General features: G+C 37.6%; 1 protein-coding gene across 1 annotated transcript in view; it reads left to right on the plus strand.

Annotated features, from left to right (window-relative positions):
- anapc1 (anaphase promoting complex subunit 1) overlaps positions 1–20,606 on the plus strand; it is a 60,513-nt gene that overhangs the window by 6,385 nt on the left and 33,522 nt on the right. Inside the window, exons 14-33 of the mRNA XM_026189811.1 lie at positions 312–377; positions 507–644; positions 755–898; positions 3,424–3,484; positions 5,733–5,788; positions 6,616–6,747; positions 7,069–7,143; positions 8,978–9,097; positions 9,887–10,056; positions 13,049–13,140; positions 14,031–14,179; positions 15,026–15,104; positions 17,465–17,501; positions 17,729–17,802; positions 18,248–18,426; positions 18,561–18,647; positions 18,740–18,879; positions 19,110–19,228; positions 19,523–19,653; positions 20,416–20,556. Of these exons, the coding sequence (XP_026045596.1) occupies positions 312–377; positions 507–644; positions 755–898; positions 3,424–3,484; positions 5,733–5,788; positions 6,616–6,747; positions 7,069–7,143; positions 8,978–9,097; positions 9,887–10,056; positions 13,049–13,140; positions 14,031–14,179; positions 15,026–15,104; positions 17,465–17,501; positions 17,729–17,802; positions 18,248–18,426; positions 18,561–18,647; positions 18,740–18,879; positions 19,110–19,228; positions 19,523–19,653; positions 20,416–20,556 (2,190 nt within the window). The remainder of the gene's footprint in view (positions 1–311; positions 378–506; positions 645–754; positions 899–3,423; positions 3,485–5,732; positions 5,789–6,615; positions 6,748–7,068; positions 7,144–8,977; positions 9,098–9,886; positions 10,057–13,048; positions 13,141–14,030; positions 14,180–15,025; positions 15,105–17,464; positions 17,502–17,728; positions 17,803–18,247; positions 18,427–18,560; positions 18,648–18,739; positions 18,880–19,109; positions 19,229–19,522; positions 19,654–20,415; positions 20,557–20,606) is intronic.

Here is a 20,606-nt window from a genome sequence, read left to right on the forward strand (position 1 = left end):
TCTCCATCATCTGGATGGTAAAACTACCATGTGACCTGAGGTCTCCCAGGAAAACTATGGAGTTGGATGCTTGAATTTTGGAGCAGAAACCAGTGATTTATGTTTATTCATTATCATTTCAACTTTTAAGTTATTTTTTTAAGTATGCACATTTACAGGTTCTAGCATCTTGTGTGAATATTTGATAATTTTCTTTGTATTAAGTTGTTGACAGTTGGGGAAATTACAGCAGGAGGTTTTTTTTGTTTGTTTGTTTGGTTTTTTTGGAGTAACATTCAACGTGTTTCTGACAATGAAACTTTGCTCCTCAGAGTATAGATGCCATGCTAGTTCTGGAGGCCTGTGGTAGTTTGGTTCTCTATACAGGAATCACCAGGGTAAGCACAGCTGCCTTTGCTTCCTGTAGATGACAATTGAGTTCTCAGATTTTGATTTATTTATTAATTTTTTTAATTTCTTTTAACGGTGTAATGAATCATGGGATTGCTTTCTTGGCTGTCACGTAGGTCAGCAAGGTGTTTGTGCCTGGACTGTTGTCACCCTCCTTCAGCCTTACCAATCACCTCCCTCACCGCAGCACTCCAGTGGAAACTGTTAGCACACCAGCTAATGCTGGCAGTAGGCATCTCCAAAGGCTTGATGAGGTATTAACATGCATTGTAAATGCACTTTTCTTTGCTTTTTAAGTGTGTACTGTATATCTGGTACATTTGACTCCTTTGGTTCACCTCTCTATTTTAACACCTCTCTTCAGGATGCCATGCCTTCACCAGTGACAGGGCTAAGGGGTCCAAACATTAAACACCATGATGCTTCCTTTTTGGAGGATTACACATTTCAGCCAGCCACACCCTACATCAATGCCTTACGTGATCCTGTCTGCAACCGGGTGACTCTGGTAGGTTTTCTGTGTTTAACATAGATGGCATTGATCCCTTTTTTTTCCCTCAACAATAGGTAAAACGTGTGTTTTGTAATCATGGGGAATTAACTCAGATGATCGGTCATCCACACACTCACAGTCAGTACAAGAAACAGATGATGTAATCAAATCAAAGCCAAAACAAAACACAAGTTCAAATTAATGTTTGGTGTCCTAATTTTTTAACTCATCTGAGTTTAATGACATATACAGAGCTGATTATTAGAAGGGGACTTTTCGGATACAAACTGCCAAAAGATGGTTGTCAGCTGTCAGTGCAGTGGAGGGTAAAAACGCATCAAGTGAAATTTGGACTGACTGCTACTGCACCACGACAACATAGTGAGACTCTCCCTTAAGGTGTTGTTTCTTGTTTCTCATGTCTATCTGTGTCTGCACAAGTGATTCAGGCACATTCATATTTGTGAATGACGGTTACAAAAGCAACGTTGTTCGTGTTTCTGCCTCTTGGGTTAATCCTGTCAGACTTGGTCTAGACACTCTCTTCAGCTCCAGGACTTTACATTATTCTCTAAGTTACACACCAGCCAAACATCACTGTTTCTTTCTCTTATACATCATCAGAAAGCTTTCTGTCTGCAGGCTGCTGCTCTTTTGACTTTGCTCATTGAATTTCTGTTTGAGACCTCAATATGTCAATCCAGAGACTAATTGTTCCTAATGCGGCGCACTGGACTTTTCAAACCTCCTGCTCCTGTTGAGTTTCACATCAGGGTTTCTTTCATGAAAAAATGACAAGAACAGGACAAAACCTGCTGGAGAAAATGTGATGAGAGGTTTTGGTCTGTTTTTCCATCTAGAGCACAGCTATTCAAAATAATTGGAAATATACAGTTATAATCCTGGTGAAAATGTGAAAGTTGCATGCTCTCAGTGACTGATTTGGTTATTTTTCTTTTCAGCTGATGATATTAGCTGTGATGCAGCTGGTAGAATAATTGGATATAACTTGCTGCAACAGAAAAATGCTGCTGTATACATAATTGCAGGACAGGAAATGCTCGGAATTACCGCAACTTGTGAACTGATTACTCGTAAAGTATAGCAATAATAATATAGTAATAATAATTCAAGACACCCAAGGACACTTTACAATTGGATAAAACACATAATGGAAAAATGAAAAAATGAAGAAAAGTAAAACGAGTGCAAGCAATCATGAAATATTAAGTGAACCCTATAATTTATATCTTGTTGAGTTTTCTTTAGCATCAAGAAGCTGCTTCTTAGACTTGCACATCAACAGGAAGAATTGTTGGAGTGTTCATGTAACTGTTTCAGTTCATCAGTATTTCTGGGATGTCTTGATTAAACCCAGCAGAGAGAGGAAGTCATTGGTTGAAGACGGGACTCTTTTGACTTGACCATTTCAACGCACGTTTTAAAAAATTCTGTTATTCTGTTGTTGACTTACTGGTGTGCTTTAGGTCATTGTCTTGTTGCATCACCAACACCACCAACTCTCCCAAGTTTCAGGTCACAAAGGCCCTGAAATCCACCTGAGGTACACCCTAGGAAGGTCGCCAGTCCATCACAAGGCTAATAGAGAGAGACAGTCCTCATTCACATTCACAGTCACACCAGAATTGGACACCAGAAATGCCTTGACCCGGCATAAAGAATACAATTTAGAATTCATCGTTCTTTTAACAAAGACTCAAGGCATCCCTAACACAACTAAACCATTCTTCAGAGTTGCGTAGACGTTTAGGTGTTGTCATGCAGTGCTTTTTTTTATTTTATTTATTTTTTTCTTCACTTCTAAACTCAACATTGTTAATTTTCACCGAAGGTCCAGGTTTAGCTTGCCTAACAACAAAGCAAAGAAGTTTTGTTAAACCTCCATTTTGTCTTTTGCAAACATGGGATGTTTTGTAATTATGTTTTTAATGGTTACTTTCTATTCTGTCCTTCAAAACTTTCCTTTTTCAATCTTTTTCTTATAATGAACACATGAACAAAGGTGTTAGCAAGTTTTACTTATGGTGTGATCTTTACAGGATGTACAGGCAGAGATTAATTATAGATGAAGATCAGACTACTTATTTTATGACAAATCAATACAGGAATCTTTATTTGAAATATTTCGAAGCATTTTGTTTCAAGTTATGGGTTGAAAATTTCATGTGTGTTGCACTTTTGACAAAATGCTGTAAGAACGCCTGATGTGACATCAGTGATTGGAGTAGTGCTTGAAAGTTTAATCAGCTTAAGTTGCAGCCAGGAAGTTTCTGACTGCATGTAATTAAATGTTATTTGCTGTTGTTTAGTGTTTCTGTCTAGTATACCCGAAGACAATGAGTTATTGCACACACCAGTTTCTTTTTTCTGAGATTTGCAATCAGGCTTTCTCTGTTGAGGTCTTTTATCAGTTTTGTGCTCACAAACAGCTGTTTTGCACTGATATAAAATTGATGTGAAATTGAACTTAAAGAATATAATTTAAATGTATGCACAATCTGTCTCCACAATTTCTCCAGGAACTAAGCATTGGCACAATGCTGAGGATTTCTATCCCAGAGATTGCTACTTCAGACCTGGGTGAGTCACACATATATACATTTAAAAAAAATAAATCAAAGAAACGCTCTCACACATTTAAGAGTTGACATTGCAGCCGACAATGTTGGCGTGTACATTTTAAGTGAGACCACACACAGATCGCTTAGTCAGTGCGGTGAGGTCCTTTAATTAGGTTTGAGAGCCTCTCTGCATCGTGTCCACAGTGACATATAATCTTGATGTCTTGAGGACCATTATGAGGCAGACACACATGGGCAGCAAGCACAAAACATTACACTGATAAACACTTTCACAACACCAGAATTGTTAATTTTTTTTTTAATCTATTAAAGAGGATAGTTAAATCTATTGTAAATAATAGATGTAGCTCAAATCTTTATATATGGCTTAACAGAATGATGTTGTGCATCATAACTACTTCAGGAAATGGAAAGGAAAGGTCGTACATGTATGAACTGAAAGCGAAATGTAATGTGTGTCTGAACCTCTGGTAATAAAATATCTGGAAACAGATGGCCTGCTATGCTGAGGTGAATTGGAAAGATGACACAGTTGTTTTTAGATGTGCAGAAGCACAGATATCCACATCTGCTCTTATTGTGTAATCTCTTACACAGGCTTGATGTAAAAATTAGTCAACAAATCTATTTGGTGTTTTCACTGTTTTTAAAAAGCCTGTTCTTTTGCTAAACCATTAACATCAGTTCACAGTGGGAATAAAAATGGAGGGATCTTCTTCTTTTCAGGTAGTACTAAAAGCTTTTAGCAGCTTTTATCTAAACAAATGTGGGGCAGCATCTTTGCCACTGCTGATAAAACCACTGTTGCCACTTCTTTTTTTTCTTTTTTTTTGGTTAAGGTTTTCACCTTTTGGCTTTACTGAAATGTCATTATCCTTTCAGTTGTTTAAAAGTACCTGCCGGGGGGGTTAATAACATTTTTAAGATCCAACAAACAGATTTGCATAATATATATTTTCTTGCTATGTTGTACCACAGCCTTTGATTATCTAATCAGCATTTTTAGATAATCATCCAAAGGTATTAACTTAAAAAAATAAATGCCTTTTTTAACTTTAAACCTTCCAAACTTTTCCAAAGATTCTGACTGTCTGCTCTGTCTGCTTCGTTTTCTTATGTAAGATTTTCCACATGAAATGGAAAATTACTGTTTGTTTTTCTGGAAAGACCACTCAGCTGGTAAAACAAACTCTATGGTATAACAGCAGACAGACCTATTCATTTCCCCGATGATTTCATTTCCCAATAGCACATAGTAGCTGATGACCATGTACTTTGTAATAATTAAACTAAATTACAGATATTTTTTTTCTAACCAATTAACTTTGAGGTCAGCTGGATGATTTCATCTGTTGTCTACCACTAGTGGATCTACTGTGACCATGAACCTTCTCTTCTAGCTTTTGTTCGTTTTTATTTTTAAAGCCTTCATTGTCACTAAGCAGTGTGTATCACTCTTGCTGCCTTGTGTACCTGCCTTTGTGTCTTGTTCATATGTTGCTCTCCATTATTTTGTAATCGATCCTGTAGACAAGGCTTTCTTCCTCTAATGAAATGGCATTTAGCTACCTCTTTCTTGACCTTTCCAACTCTGGGTGTCCAATTAAGATTCCCAGTGATGTTGATTAAGCATCTGATTGGCCAGAGTTGTTAGGAGACATGGTAACGCTAATTACTGTTGTTGTGGTAGTTAGTTTGTAATTTCCATTTTTCTTTTTTGGGGGGTAGAGGATGATAGGTGGAAATTGTCAGATCAGGATGAGATTCATTAAAAAAAATCTGTTAAAAATAATTGTATTGCACTTTTTTTGTGTTTGTTTCTAAACTTCCATTTGTCTGTGGTTGGTAGCACAAGTATTAGAAAGTTTTAGCTCTAGTTTTAAGCCTAGAATTCAGGCAGTGGTTTTACTGAATTTAACACTTTTACAATAACATTTCCACCATTTTCTACAGCTGAGAGAATCCAACCAGCAACCTTTTATGTATTTCATCTTTTCCTGTTTTGAAATTATTGCATCTTAGAAAAACTAATGTTTTGTTTTCTCACATTCTTAATGATTATTATTCTTAAACGTAATATAACTAATAAAACTGTACAATGGTTATCTAATTCCATCCATTATATAGAAAAAATGTTAGTAAATGTGTGTTTTCTGAATTGCCTCATATGATTGTGAATTTCACACCTAACTACCATGAACTGTGACACTTTTGCTATTTCCCTTGTTCCCCTTCGTGTATTTCAGTGAGAAAGTGCCTTGAGGCAATTCGTTTTATCCTGCCTAAGGAAGCTGCTATGAAGGTTGGTGGAAGTGAACATGTGGAATTTCAGTTACAAATTATGTATTAGTTAAAAACTTGACATTGTGCGCAGACAAGCAAAGATTCAGAATAACAACTTAACCAGTCTGCCAATAATTTTAATTCAGTGCATTATTAACTCTACCAAGGAGGTGTGTGCGCGCGTGCGTGCGTACGTGTTCGTTCAGATGATTACTCAAAAAACTATTGATGGGTTTGCATGAAAATTCTACCTGTGATTGGTCAGTCTGGATCTGGATCTTTACCCATGATTTAATTTTTTGGGAAAGGTTTCACATAATTGAATTTGGCCATCGTATGTTCACAAATGCATTTCAAACTGAAATGAAGGGCAAAAAATTGGGAAAACTTGTGTTGATGGTCTTAAGTAAATGTATTTGCAATTTAATCCAAATCCAGACATCAAGAAGGATGGTCTGAATCTGGGACTTGTGTATGATATTGTGTAGGAAATTTTATACTCAGGAAAGGTAACCTCAAGCTGTGCTATTTATAAGCACTGAAACCTTTAGAGCGTAAGCTCTCCATCATGTTTATTTAAATGTTACTCAGTCGTGGTTAGTGTACAGAGTATGACATCAGAGTTGACCAACTAACTGTCTCCAACTAATCAAGAAGGAAAAACAAAGAAGGAAATGTATACAATAACAGCCTCATTAGGCTTTGGCAGAAATTGTATAGGATCTCATTAGGTAGAGTAAGAGGCTGAATGACAAAATTATGTTTTTCAGGGCTTTATTTTCACACAAACATGCAGATATACTCTTTATTTTCATTTAGTTTTGCTAAATTCTTTAAATGCAACAGGTTTTGGTGAAATGGTATAACATCTACAATGCACCTGGAGGTCCCAGTGCCCACACAGAGTGGAGCCTGTTTGTCACCTGCTTCATGACACTGATGGGCTACAACACCGAGCGCCTGACCTGGACACGAAATGTGAGTCAGCATTTGTATTTTGTTTTTTAAACTGTAATTGTAATTTCCAGTTAATGTATTGTAGAAATGGCTTTCCAATTTGTTTCATAATTAATGACATTTGCAGTCATACTGAGTAGATTTAAAAATGAAACTTTCAGTAAAAATCTTGTACATTAATACAAAATGATTCTTGGCAGCCAAAAGCCTGGTCTGCTTTGAACTATTTTTTTTTTTTTTTTTTTTTTTTTTTAATTCTTGACTAGAAAAATCCTATTGTGGCTTTAAACTGTAATTTGCATGTCTTGACCTTGCTCCCTGTCCTCCTTCCTACTTTCACAGCTGCATTTTGAAATGCCTCTCTCTCCAGTGATTGCAGCCAAGAAGGCTCGTCCCTCCGATGGAGGTTCTGATGAGGTGTGTTACTTAAGTGTGAGCTGTTGTGATGTTTTAGAGCACAATTATCAAGCTTGATTACAGCTTGTAGACTTATAATCCCTTAACAATCAATTATGCATGCAAGGGTTGTCTCACATAGTGAGACAGTGAAACAAGTGTTATAAAAGAAAACACAGCAAAAAGAAAGTGCTTCAATACTCTTGAATATACTTATATTATACTTATATACTTTTGAATCCCCCAAATTGCAGATTTTAGAAAGTAATATATATCACTAATGATTTCTAGTCTCATGAAACATCCCTTGACTTCTTTCCATGTCTTAATTTTCTCAGTTACTAAAGTTACATTTGTTCTATATACTGCTTGTGGTGGCCCCTTGGCCAGAATTTCCTGGAAAAATAATTTCTTGTTTCTCTGTAAGAGTTCCCTGGTTAAATTAATGATCTAAAATAGTGTAAAATTTTTTCTTTCTTATATTAAACAGTAATTTTAAAGGTCAAATTCATGTTTTAGAAACTGTTGTTTTGAAACAGTTTCAGCTATTTTCATTTTAGCTTGTTTGCTGTTTACTTTTGCTATTGTGTTTATAAGTTTTAAGGACATAATAAAGCCTTTAACCTAAAGATTTTAAAAATACATTTTAGTAAAAAAAAGAAAAAAAAGAAGCAACCAGAAGTAAACCAGTACAGTCATGGAGAACTCTGTGTGATGGGAAATCCCAGTTTACTCTTAGGAGGGAGGGCAGTGGGGGGGGACTGTAATCTGTCCTACAATCCTAAACATAGTTACACATATTTGTGCTTTTGTCATTGAGGAGATTCACATTGGCACAATGTGTTCCCTTTCCCCTTGCTGTAACCCTAAATCTGAAACCCAAGTCTTAACCCTTGAAATGGCCCCTCCACAGTCTTCTTTAAATATTCCTAATTATTGGTTGGCTTCTTAAGTAATGTGTTCTCATTAGAGCAAAATATGGTTGGAAAATGTCAGTTAGCTGGAGGCTTAGGCTGTAGTGTGTGTGTGTGTGACCTGAAGAAATGTGTGAGTCACATTAGACTGGACGACAGTGTCAGCTTCTTACCTCTGTTGTCTTCATGCTGCATCAAAGATGTAAAGATGAGGGCAGAATTGTTAGAATTATTTCATTTCTGAAGGTTTTCCCAAGTCAGAGCAAGGTATGTTCAGCATAGCTTTTTCCAAACATCCCAATTTTTAATTTGGATACCTAAATTATTTTAGTTTGCCCACAGAAACACAATTATTTCACGAAAAACAAAATCAAACTGAAAAGTATAAGCCCCCCGATGATAGAATCGACCTTTGTCTTCAGTTCACCTCACACATTTTCAGTAGGATCAGGGCTTTGTGCTGTAACATCATTTTGGTCTTTAAAATCTAGTGCTTCATATTTTGGGTCATCGTTGTGTTTGCAGACGAACTGACAATCCAGACCCAGTTTGCTGCTGCTTGAAGTTTTCTTTCAAAACTAAATTGATGAAATTCCCAGTTCCAGTTCCATAATACTCCCACCACTGTGTTTCACTATAGGGATGATGTTCTTTGAATTGCATGCCTCTCCCTTTTTTCTCCAAACTCATTCATCATTCATATTATTGTTTCTATTTTGCTAACGATCTGCATCCCCTTACCAATCAAATTATAAACAATGGAGAGCCATGAGTTGGACCAAAATGCGGTCTGTCTTGTCAAGTGACCAAATGCACAGAAATGTCTCAAAGATCATTTTGCAGTTCACATAACATTTTACTGACTGTATTTGATGTTTTGGTCTCTGGTTTTAAAAGCTATCTTTTTGACTGGTGTTTATCTTTGTTTCCTCTCCCTGTAGGACTGGGACTACTTGATGGGGTCCCATTACCACCGTCAGATGAATTTCTTGCCCGTTGCCACTTCACTGGATGCCAGTGGCAATAGTACAGTCACTTCAGAAACTGAAGGCCTGTGCACTGTATGTACCAAACACTGGGTCAATCCATATACTGCATGTTCTTTGATTCTGTTTGTTTGTTGGTGTATTTGGGCTTAGACATTATGGGTATGATTTGTTGGAATAAGAGTTAATGCTCACAAATAGAGGTGTAATCAACCATACTTCTTCTTCTTCCATCACCACCTTATTTTTTTTCCTCATTCAAATTTCCTGATAAAACAATGAGAGATTCCCAGCACACTGATTGTAGGTATATTCAGTATGCCTGCAGACTTTTGTGAACTAGCAAACTGTAGTCATGTTGATTTGACTGACCTTCTTTTGAGTCTCCTTGATTCTGTTTTCATAGCACTGCTGATTTGTATTGCTTTATACACAGAGGTGCTTTCTGTTATTTAGCCTATATTCCTTTTTTGTGATTATTGTTGTGGACAAAATAGTTGAAACATGAAATATTATTAGAAAAGGGAGCTCAACACTGCAACTATACCACCTTTAATTTGGTTAAAGGAAAACCACAGTAAGTAAAAAATTGTGCAAAGAACATAACACCGAATTTCATTTGGTGTTATTGAAGGGCTGCTGGAGCTCACCTTAACTGTGGGGACAATTCTGGCAAAGAAGAGCAAAAGACATTGGCATGCATTTACTTGTAGTCTTCCTGATTGTTTTTGCACGATGTCATGTCAGTATAAGTTTGCTGTTATATCTCCAGGCAATTACAAAATCTCCTGTTACATCCTGTTTAACCTGTTCCCCCTTTAATTTAATGTTTCTGCTCTTTCTTTTTGCCACTGAATGTCCTAGGCTTCTTCTCCCCCCAGTCCATCTCTGAAGTTGGACAGTTCAGCTCCTCTGTTCCCTCACATCCCTGCACTCTTCTATGTCCTCCATCTGCTCTATCAGGAACTGCAGCTGGATGAGCTGCAGCGAGCGAGAGCTTCATCACTAGTCTGCCTGCTGCAACAGCTGGCTAGGTAACCATTCTTCTAGCTGTCTGTGTGTGTGTTTGAGGTTTTTATGTTTCTTTTTTCTTGTATAAGGAAAGTAAGTTACATTCAGTTGGCTTTGGCTGTCCAGATGACCGAATCTTTCTATAAGATACTTGTCCAACATTTTTACAAGATCCTGTTTATTTTTATGAGGCGTAAAGAAATGCTAGCCTTGAGCTGGGCGACATTTATCAAAACAAACAGAACCTTGTTTAATTTTCCACTGGTGAACTCAAACCACGAGAAGAAAAGAAAAACACACATTGTTTTCTGTGAAAGCTTGTGTTGTGTGCCATCCATGCTCTTTACTGAGAAATATACTTCAGCAGGTTGTTAAGTGACCTCGGTTATTGGTGACAATGACAGTAACAGAATAGGGAGAGTGGGAGAATGAAGTACTCTTAGAGTAATTGGCCTGTATTGTCAGTATGTGGGTTGTTATGCAAATATGGTTCTAATTTTTGCATTCTCTGTACTTTATTAACTGGTTAAGCTGGTTAAATGATGATTCTGATGGTTTCATTAGGCATTTAACTGGCACGATAACAGTTTTAAATAAGTAATCTCAATGCCTTAAATGAGCAGTTGCTTTAATTTTCTTTGCAGAATTTACAGTGGAGTTTTAGGATGACCTGTTTTTATGTTAAATCTAAAACAACCTGTTAACATAATGTCAAGACATGACCAGTCTGTTTCCTCTGTGCCTGTGAACTGCAGAGACCAGTTTCTTTAGTTTTGAAAGCAAAAATGAATTTCAACTGTTTCAGCTTCAAGGCTAACTCCTAAACTTTTATCATAGAGCCATGCTATTGCATTGCATAATCATTGTGGTTTGTCATTATCTTCCTTAGTCTTGGTTGAAAAGGACACTGGATAAGAGCATATGTTGCTCTAGCAGATCCATACAGATATATTCAACATTAATGGTGCTTTAACAGAATGAACTAGTCACAAATCAACTTTGCAATGTGCTCTAATCCTCACTCATACCATCATGGATGTGCAGTAATAACAAACCTGATGGTGCTTCTTTAGCCCAGATGATACAACACTTATAGTTCAAAATATATGATAGAAGTACCTTCTTTTCCAATTTGATAGTGATGATAAATATTATTCCGAGTTTAACTGTTAACTGCTTTAAAGTGGTGAACCCGTGATTGTCAGTTTTGAAAAACTCAGTCTCTCCGTGTTGTTCTTTTTCATTTTTTTTCTCTGGATTAGGTCATTTTTGGTGCAATCCCAAATACATGTAAGCCAGAAAAATCCTCCCTACATTTCCTATAGTGTTATAAATATTTTTAAGTAGCTTGGTTATATGAGGCTTCGCTTTACTTGTAATCTAACTAAACACTTTCTTGAAGAGTTTTTTGTCTTAATTGGTCATGTCAAGTATTAATGAATACAGTGTGATATTTATATTCTACTGACTTTTGATATTTGCTTATATATCCATTTGTTAAGTAAATTATGGTCCCTTTTTTAATACTACAGTCTAACTAGGGAAAACTGTGGTTGGAGACTATGGCACAAGAAGAGATCAAAACTGTAACCGTTTTTTTTTTTTTTTTTTTTTTTTTAAATTCAAAACAACTTCAGTGTTTCAGAGCAGTGATAAAACAGCAATAAGATGGAGTCCATCTGCTATCTGTTTGCTGTTGAATGGGGTCAAGTTGGCAATTATATGCAATCTGTGTTGTGTTGTTGGTGACGTTTACATACACAAAAATTGCACAGTATAAAGTATTGGAAGAATCTTAGAGTTTTGAAACAGTAATTCATAAAATCCACCTCAAAAAGCGACATAGTTATTTCAGGACTGTGATTTAACTGTCAAATGACACAGGTGCTCAGTAACCTGGATTTTATATAGGAATAGAACCTGAATACAGTTGGCAACCAGTTGAGTCAAGAACACTACTGCAAAGAGACACATCACAGATGAGTTGCACTCATTGGCACAGACTGATTCATATTGATTTTTGCAATCTGTTTGCATTTATAAATTAGAAGGCAGTTATTTGCACTTACCTTCGCCTGTGTGTTTGAGAGTGGTTGGCGTTAGTCAACAATGGACCGCAGTTGGTTGGAGACAGGTTTCCTCCCTCAAGGTGACCTTTAGAATTGCTTTGCAATCCAAAATGGTCAGAGTTTTAGGGTCACCGCAACTAATTTGGCTGTTTGCAATCACAGGATAATCACCGGTTTTTTCTTTTTCCTAGTCCCTACAGTGGTTGTTTTTACTCTAGTGTGACTGAACCATTAGAGTGAACAGTGGCGGATACAGCAATGAATAGTCACATTTTGGTCATTGATATATCATTACTTTGACCATACATTGCTCCCCGATTCCTCATAGAACCACATCTTGTGCATCTCCAGTTTCAAAACATGAAGAATGCAATGGGGGGTATTCTCATCTCGAGGCTTTATGGCAGCCACAGTCAACTTCCAGTTACAGTTTATCATTATCATTAATTAATATAGACGCTTAAAAAAAGAACCAACTTAGAGAAGGAGCACAAGACATGGCTAGAAGTAGAAGAAATAAAGAATTCAGATGAAAAAGATTACAAACCTGGATAACTGTACGCTCCTTACTGCGTCCCTGTGCAAAGTGCACACACAGCTAGAATCTGTAGGAATCAGGGGTTTGTACCAAGATTAAAAAATATTGATTATCTGATGCTAAGCTGAAAGATAATGATTCATTGCTGTTAATTACTTTCACTCTGTATTTAATTACAACCTGAAACACGTTAAATGTCACAGAGGCTATTTGAGCCATTTTTAGACTTTTCTTAATTACTTGCAGCAATTTAGTCCAAAGCTGTGCAGTGAAATATGCATGTGTGAGTCCTAGTACATGGTAGACTTAATAACCCATTGATAGAAGGTTATAAACCTTATGTTCTTCTAAGTAGAAAAAAAAAAATACTGTTAAAGAATGCTAATGTATGTTTGTTTCTGTTTGCAGAGATCTTCAGCTTGAAGAGTATGTGGATCTGTACTGGAGAGACTACCCTTCAATAATTAGTGGCTTCACTGAGAGCTGCTTGATAGACCAGGGTAAGGCTTATTTAATTGTCTGTAACATTATCAAGTCAGGAAACGGACAAGACATGTTAAACAGGAGGATGGATGGTCTGCTGCTGGTAAAAGCTGTTTTAGCAGCCTTCCTTTGTATTTCTTGGACTCCTAAAGGTGCTGCAAATGTAAACAAATGCAAAATAAATTTGCATGACGAGGCACTGTAACGTGTAATCTTCCCTCAGTCCAGCTGTGGTTTTCAAAAACTGAGCTAGCTTGTCAATTGTTGGATTGTGTGTTGGTGTGTTGTTGTTGTTGTTGTTGGGGTTTTTTTTTTTTTGTTTTTTTTTTGTTTTTCTTCTTTCTAAATATGAGATGAGTGTAATGTTACCTTATGTAGGCTAAGCAGTGATTGGTTCACAATATTCCAATCATTTGCATTGCTGTTATGAGATAGAGCACCATTGAACAGAGGAATAGTTTTTTACACGCTTTTGAGGCCATTGCACGGTTTCTTTCCACAGGGGTGGACTTTCCTGCTTCCTGGTAATTTCCTGCTTGTGATTGACCCGATTGGTTTTGAGTGTGAAATTCTACCGATGGGCATTCCCAACACATAGCACTTAAAATTAGTCTGAATATAAACAAGGTTTAGTTAAAAATAAAGACTCAGTGCGGGGGAAGTTTTCTTGTTGTCACTAAGTTTTCGTGACAGATGTCCTAAAAATTATGTGAACACCTGTCAGGTGGTTATTTGCTTTGTGACACGGATACTTGCAGGGTTGAATATAAAGTGTTGCTGTTATTTTGTGCACGTGGTTTTCTGAGAAAGGATGAAGTGACATAACCATCCAGCTCCCTTTTATCTCTTGTTCTTTTACCTCACCCACCACCTTTCTCCCTCCTCTTCCTCACCTGGCTTTTCTTAGCACTGATTTGCCAAATGCAGCGGCCGTCTTTCCTGAGACCAGAGCCTCCCTGTGTGTTCAGCTGGCTCAGTAGCTGCTTGAGAGGAGAGGAGAGCCCACCTTTCCCCTACCTGCCGGGTATCTGCCAGAGGACCAGACTGCTGGTTGTGGTACGATTAAAGCACATCTGTCATTTTATAAAATAACTTTCTTCAAGTATAGTGAGTGTAGCTTACTATCTATCTATATATCTCCAAGAAGTTAATGCCGTTCGTCTTTCCTTTTTCTTAACTTGCTTTATAGAATTGTTAGAAAGATGCAATTCATGAACCATATTTCCTTACCTTTTTTTCTTATTTCAAAAATAAAATATTAAGCACCACATGTGCAGGTGACACTCAGGCATTTGTACTTTCGCAGTGTAAAAATGATGTTGCTCTTCCTTTTTTTTGCATAGAAATGGATATGCAGTGATAAATAAGAAGGGCCTAAGTTTTGGTGCTTCATATCACTCTTAAAAAGACAGTACTCAACAGAGAGACATGGATACAACATTGGTCATATTATCATGTTTGTTCAAATATTTGTTCACAAATTTATGTGCTTTGATTATGACTGTGGCACAATTTTTCGTTACCGTGTACTGGCTCATATTTCGATGCGCACAGTATCTCCTGAATCGGCAATAGGAAGAGTAAAGTAAAGTGTGAGAGCACTCTAAGTCCCCTCCTTGTAAGCCTAAATGCCTCTTGATTAAAGGTTTTCCCCTTCACCACTTAGAACAGGATGGAGTGAAGAACTGAGGTTCATATTCATCCATCAAAAAGCTTTGATCACATCAGTTCATTGCAGTTCACAGAACAGTTTTATTTAAATTATCCCTTTCTTTTTTCTTTAGAAAATATAACTGCTCTTCACTGGAAATGTCAATATTTATTTTTTTATGCAGTAAAAATCTATACTGTGCAAGTGTTTTTGTATCATATTTACATCTCTTCTCTTAACCTTTTTTCCAGAGTTATGCTCTCTATGTCATTGGAGATGAAAATGCTACTTCAACAGATGTATCCAAGTACCTAGCCAAGCTTTCTGCAGGTTTGTTAGTGACTAACCTTTAAGATCATTTTCTTGCATGCTGCACTGTGTGTTTCTCTGTGGGTATGCATGTTTGGGTTCATTTATTGACAACCACCCCCTATTACCTGCCAGTCCCCTGCCTTCATGCTTCAGGGCCCAGTAGCACAGAAAGAAAGATGAGTGACGCAGGTTTGTGTGTCACCTGATTTCCTTTGTGTTTATTTCAACAAAAAACAATACAGCGCTAAGGTAACAGCTGTTGCTGCAGGTGTTGGATGAACTTTTGCCTTGACTTGGACACTGGCTTTGTGTGAGAGATGCTTGAGAATCCAGAGTGACTTTTTGAGCACTATGTTGCTATTTTTAATAAACAGATGCCATCCCACTCAAACACAATCCCACATTCATCAGGAACAAAATGTCGCCTTTATTTTAAGTGTCTGTGAAGGTTCTCAGTCATCCAGGTCATCGTAGTCAAAGGAGCTTGCAATGAAAAGCGTCTGGACTTCTTTAAGTTGCTTGAAGACGTTTCACCTCTCATCCGAGAAGCTTCTTCAGTTCAAAGGTCAAATGGTGGAGAGTCCCAGATATAAACCTACTATGAACACACCCGAAACTCTGGCTGATTGGGACCCACACCCAGTTTCACACCTTGGCTCAGGCGATTAGAGGATCATCAGGGGGTCCTTTTGTCCCTCTGTGGGGGGATACTCCTACTAGGTTTATATCTGGGACTCTCCACCATTTGACCTTTGAACTGAAGAAGCTTCTCGGATGAGAGGTGAAACGTCTTCAAGCAACTTAAAGAAGTCCAGACGCTTTTCTTTGCAAGCCTTTATTTTAACCACTCATTTTAATGTTCTTTTTTTTGTTCTTTTTTTGGTTACAGTTTTTACTACAGATTTGAAAATGCTTTAATATATTTACCGTATTTTTTGGACCATAAGGCATACTGTTGACGAACGTGTCTGTTTTCATACATAAGGTGCACTGGATTATAAGGCACAATAACCGAAACAAAACAGTCAGATACGTCAAACTTTACTCATTCTTGCTTCCTGGCAGCACGGTGACATGGTACTGATAGCACTGTTGTCTCACAGCAAGAAGGTCCTGAGTTCAATTCCACCATCAGGCCGGGGTCTTTCTGCATGGAGTTTGCATGTTTTCCCTGTGTTTGCGTGTGTTCTCCCGGTACTTCGGCTTCCTCCCACCATCCAAAGACATGCAGTTTGTGTCTCTGTGTGTTAGCCCTGCGACAGACTGGCGACCTATTCAGGGCATACCCCGCCTCTCGCCCTATGACAGCTAGGATAGGCTCCAGCGCCCCCCACGACCCTGAAAAGGATAAGCGAATGAATGGATGGATTCTTGCTTCCTCCACTTCCGTACCATTGATTCATCAATGCTGAATTCTCTCGAAGCTGCTCTATTCCCATGTTGTTGCAGTATATTAATGACTAACCTCGTATTGTGGATGGGTTATCTCAGTTGTTCTCCTGACTGAAGTTTAGTCCGTTTACAGCATGCGATTGCATTTTCCCCTAACCATCGAGAACCCGCACGTTAATTCTTTTGGAGTGGCAAAAAATTAGCGTTCATCCTTCAGCTTCAATTATGCTATCATAGCTGTCTCGCTAGCGATCACGTAGCACATCATTATATACCAGCTAGTCCAACTTCAGTAACCATACAAATGTCACTGCTGTTTAGTTTTCTGTCTTTGTTTATGTTGGAAGTGATAGCAGAGCTGTACATTTTAATTTTTTCAGAAATCTCTCAGTTATAACATGCTATATCATGTTTAGGTGGAAACTAGCAAGGTAACTTCCTGCTAACCTCCAGCCCTGTTAAATTTAATACATTGTTTTCATGGATGCCTGGATGTTAAACTTAATTGTTACACCTGGTAAAGCAGCAACGCTGATCATCTTATTAAAGCTGAAAGAATTTATGGTTTTTAACTCTCACTGATGCTGCAGTGTTCATTTGACTTTGGGTCCAAAACTCCGTCCTCTTAAGGTCCCAGTCTGCGAGGCCCCTGACTACGGTAGCCATAATGCTCCGACAATCCATCTAGCGGTGTGGCTTCGTAGCGTACCAAAGTTGTACTAAAACATTTTGACAGATTTTTCAGCGCCGTATGCCACATAAAATTGGTTCGAGGTCAGTAAGCACAACCAGAATTCATACATAAGGCACACCGGATTATAAGGCGCTCTTTCAATTTTTGATAAAATTAAAGGACTTTAAGTATGCCTTACAGTGCAGAAAATACGGTAAGAGCTGCAAAAAGAGTGCCAAGCCTGATTTGTAAATTCATTGACCTGTTTTCCTTGCTGCTGATCTTCCTCACCCCCCTTTCTCATTTTCATCAGGCCAGAAATCCTCTGCCACTGAACCCCAAATAAGAAGGTAATTCATCTGACAGAAACATGAGCAAGAGCTTTTAAATTTCTTCTTTTTTTTTCTTTTAAGGCATTGAAACAGCTAAAATGAATTCTGACATACAGGATACCAGCACATTCTTTTGTATTATTTTTCTGTTTGTTAATATACCCCTAAAGGTCAACTTGTAAAAATCTTATACCTAATAACAGTTAAAGTTTTCCGTTAATTTCTCTTGTATGTATGTTTTCTAGACAGAGCAGTGTTAAAGTGATGTCCTCCAGTGAAAATCTGGCTGAGCAGCTGGTGGTCTGGCTCACCTCACAGGGTAAGAGAAGTATGTCTCTTTAAAAAAAAAAGAATCTATATTCAGAAAGGAATGTTGAAGCTATATCCTCTTTTTCGCCACCACAGTGGTTTACATGCATATTTACACATTCACACCTGTCCACTGAAACCAGTCTGTGAACCTGAATGTGCTTTCTCACTGCTGGGTGACATGTTTGCTGTGTGAATAAAGGTTTTAATATTGGTTTTTAATATAAGTGTGCTTCTTAAATCTTTTTATTTTAAAATGGGTAATGTACCCTATGATATTTTAGTTGTTCAGCTGTGAGCTGACAATAGTATAAAGCATGTACATACAACAGTTGTAGCAGCTTTTGAGTTTCACCCACCTGTTTGTGTGTATTTATGTTAGCGCTCAAAGGACACTGCCTCTAAAGCAGAATATTCCTTGTTTCTAAAAAACTGTGCATTTTTCACTGGTTTAGGTTTCACCCTGAAAGATTTGGAGTCGGTCCCCTTTGGTGTGGCTTTGCCTATTAGAGAGGCAATCTATCGGTGCCGTGAGCAGCCGTGTTCTGATTGGTCAGAGGAGGTCTGTCTTCTGATTGGAAGACAAGATCTTACCAAACAAGCCCACAAAATGACCCTTGCCAAGAGCAAAGCTGTGAGTGTAAAAAAACTTAAAACCTAAATTATTTAGATAAAGATGGAGTTCAGTGTCTGCAGATTCTAAAATAGGAAAGTAAGTTTTCAAAGTTTTGGTTCTTTTTTGGCCTTATAATTTGTGTGTTTCTCCAGTCTGTAAGTTCAGGCCTGTCCTTGGAACCTCCTGCAACCACAGAACCAGATGAGGAGGAGGATGGGATGTCAGACATTGTTCAAGAGGTAAACAAATTCATAAACATGTTTATATATATTTTTTGTTAGTAGTGTGTTCTGTAGAAAAAATTCAGATATTTATGTCTTCTTCTCACTAGGTCACAGGACTGATTTGGAGTCAGGATCTGAGGGTCCAAGAGGTCAGGAGGCTTCTGCAGAGCTCCAGACCTGTCCGGGTTAGTGTTGTCCAGCTCCCAGAGGTGTCTGACCATGAGTACATAGAGGAGAAAGAGAACAAGTGAGTATAATGCATGCATTTGTCATGAACATCTTTGGTCTTGAAACAGAGACAGCAAAACACCAGTTCTAAAAAGGCATATGCAGTATATATTTCTGTACTGTTCTGTGTTTCCTTTCTTCTCCCCTAATCTGTGTGGTAAACTTATTGGCCAGTTGGCATTTTTTTAGAATCTGTGATGTTTTTATAGTTTTTATCACCTGCCCTGTCCATGTCCTTGCCTTCTATAGACTCCTGCAGCTGTGTCAAAGGACCATGGCCCTGCCAGTTGGCAGGGGCCTCTTCACTCTCTTCTCTTATCACCCAGTACCGACTGAACCTTTACCTGTCCCAAAACTCAACCTCACAGGTATTTTAAGTTTTCAGTTAAAAAATAAAATCTACTGGAACAAGTTGACGAGAATGTGGAAATTTGTAAATGGTTCATTTAACAGGAAGATAAAATTAGTTTGTGCAATAATAAAAGCTGTTGCAGTACAATTTATCACTGCCCTAGAGGAAACATAACTTTCCAAAAAAAGAAAAAACATTGTAATTATCTTTGCTAAATCAGGAACAAAATATTCCAAAGTTTAAGAGGATTAACGTTTTAATAACTACATGCATTTGCAGATTATTTCTCATTTTTATTTTTCTTCCTCAGGCCGTGCCCTTCCGAGGAATACTGTGGTAGATCTGAACAGCGGAAACATTGATGTTCCTCCCAATATGACTAGCTGGCCCAGTTTTCATAACGGAGTAGCTGCTGGGCTTAAAATAGCCCCTGCCTCACAGGTGAGACTGAAATCATTGCATGTTTAATCAATCAGTCTGTTACTTAGTAAATACCCCAAAATGTTAATGTTGACAGGCCTATAAATGTTTTTAAAAATTAAATTTTTATTTTTTATTATTTTATTAGTATTTTTCTATTAGCTCTACCTGTAATTCTGTAGAATAATTTTAATTAAAACCCACTAGCTTGTTCCACAGCTTCAGTTTTATCCAACCTTAAATGTAAAACATTTTACATTGCTTATTCAACATCGTGTTTATTTACTACTTACCTATTTCTAATGTCATTGTTATGTTAAACTGGAGAGTATTGAAAAAAAATATGATATTGATGCTAACAGATTTAAGCATTTGATGAATATTTATTTATACTGTTCAGCTTGTTTTAGCTTTTAGCTTATAACTCTGGCTAAAGCTACTGTCATTGTGTTCCTTCATAATTAACAAGAATGGAGACTTCCAGGGTTTTGGTCCGATTTCAGCGAATCTTGCACACAATGATCACTTAATGGGCATAAGAGTAGTTGTACGGGTAATAACTGTGAATGGAACGTGAGCCATATTAGTTACAATGTCACTGTTGTTCTAGTTTGAGTGTCTTTTATTCTTTGGGCAGTGTAATGCTAAATGGATATTAAAACTGAGCACAAATAAAATATTCTAATAATTGTAAATACTCAAAAAACCTCATTCTCTTGCAACAAAGACATTTATTAGTGTTATACCAATAAATATAGTTTAATTTTGTTTTTTGTTTTTAAGGTGGACTCAGCCTGGATTGCCTACAACAAGCCAAAGAGCCCTGAGCTGGCTAATGAGTATGCAGGCTTCCTTATGGCCTTGGGGCTCAATGGACACCTCACCAAGTTGGCCACGCTGAACATACATGACTACCTCACAAAGGTGCACACCTGTCTACACACAGGCTTACATGTGCTGGAACAATTTCAGTA

Source organism: Astatotilapia calliptera, chromosome 13 (genome assembly GCF_900246225.1).
Source record: "Astatotilapia calliptera chromosome 13, fAstCal1.2, whole genome shotgun sequence".
Taxonomy (NCBI): Eukaryota; Metazoa; Chordata; class Actinopteri; order Cichliformes; family Cichlidae; genus Astatotilapia; species Astatotilapia calliptera.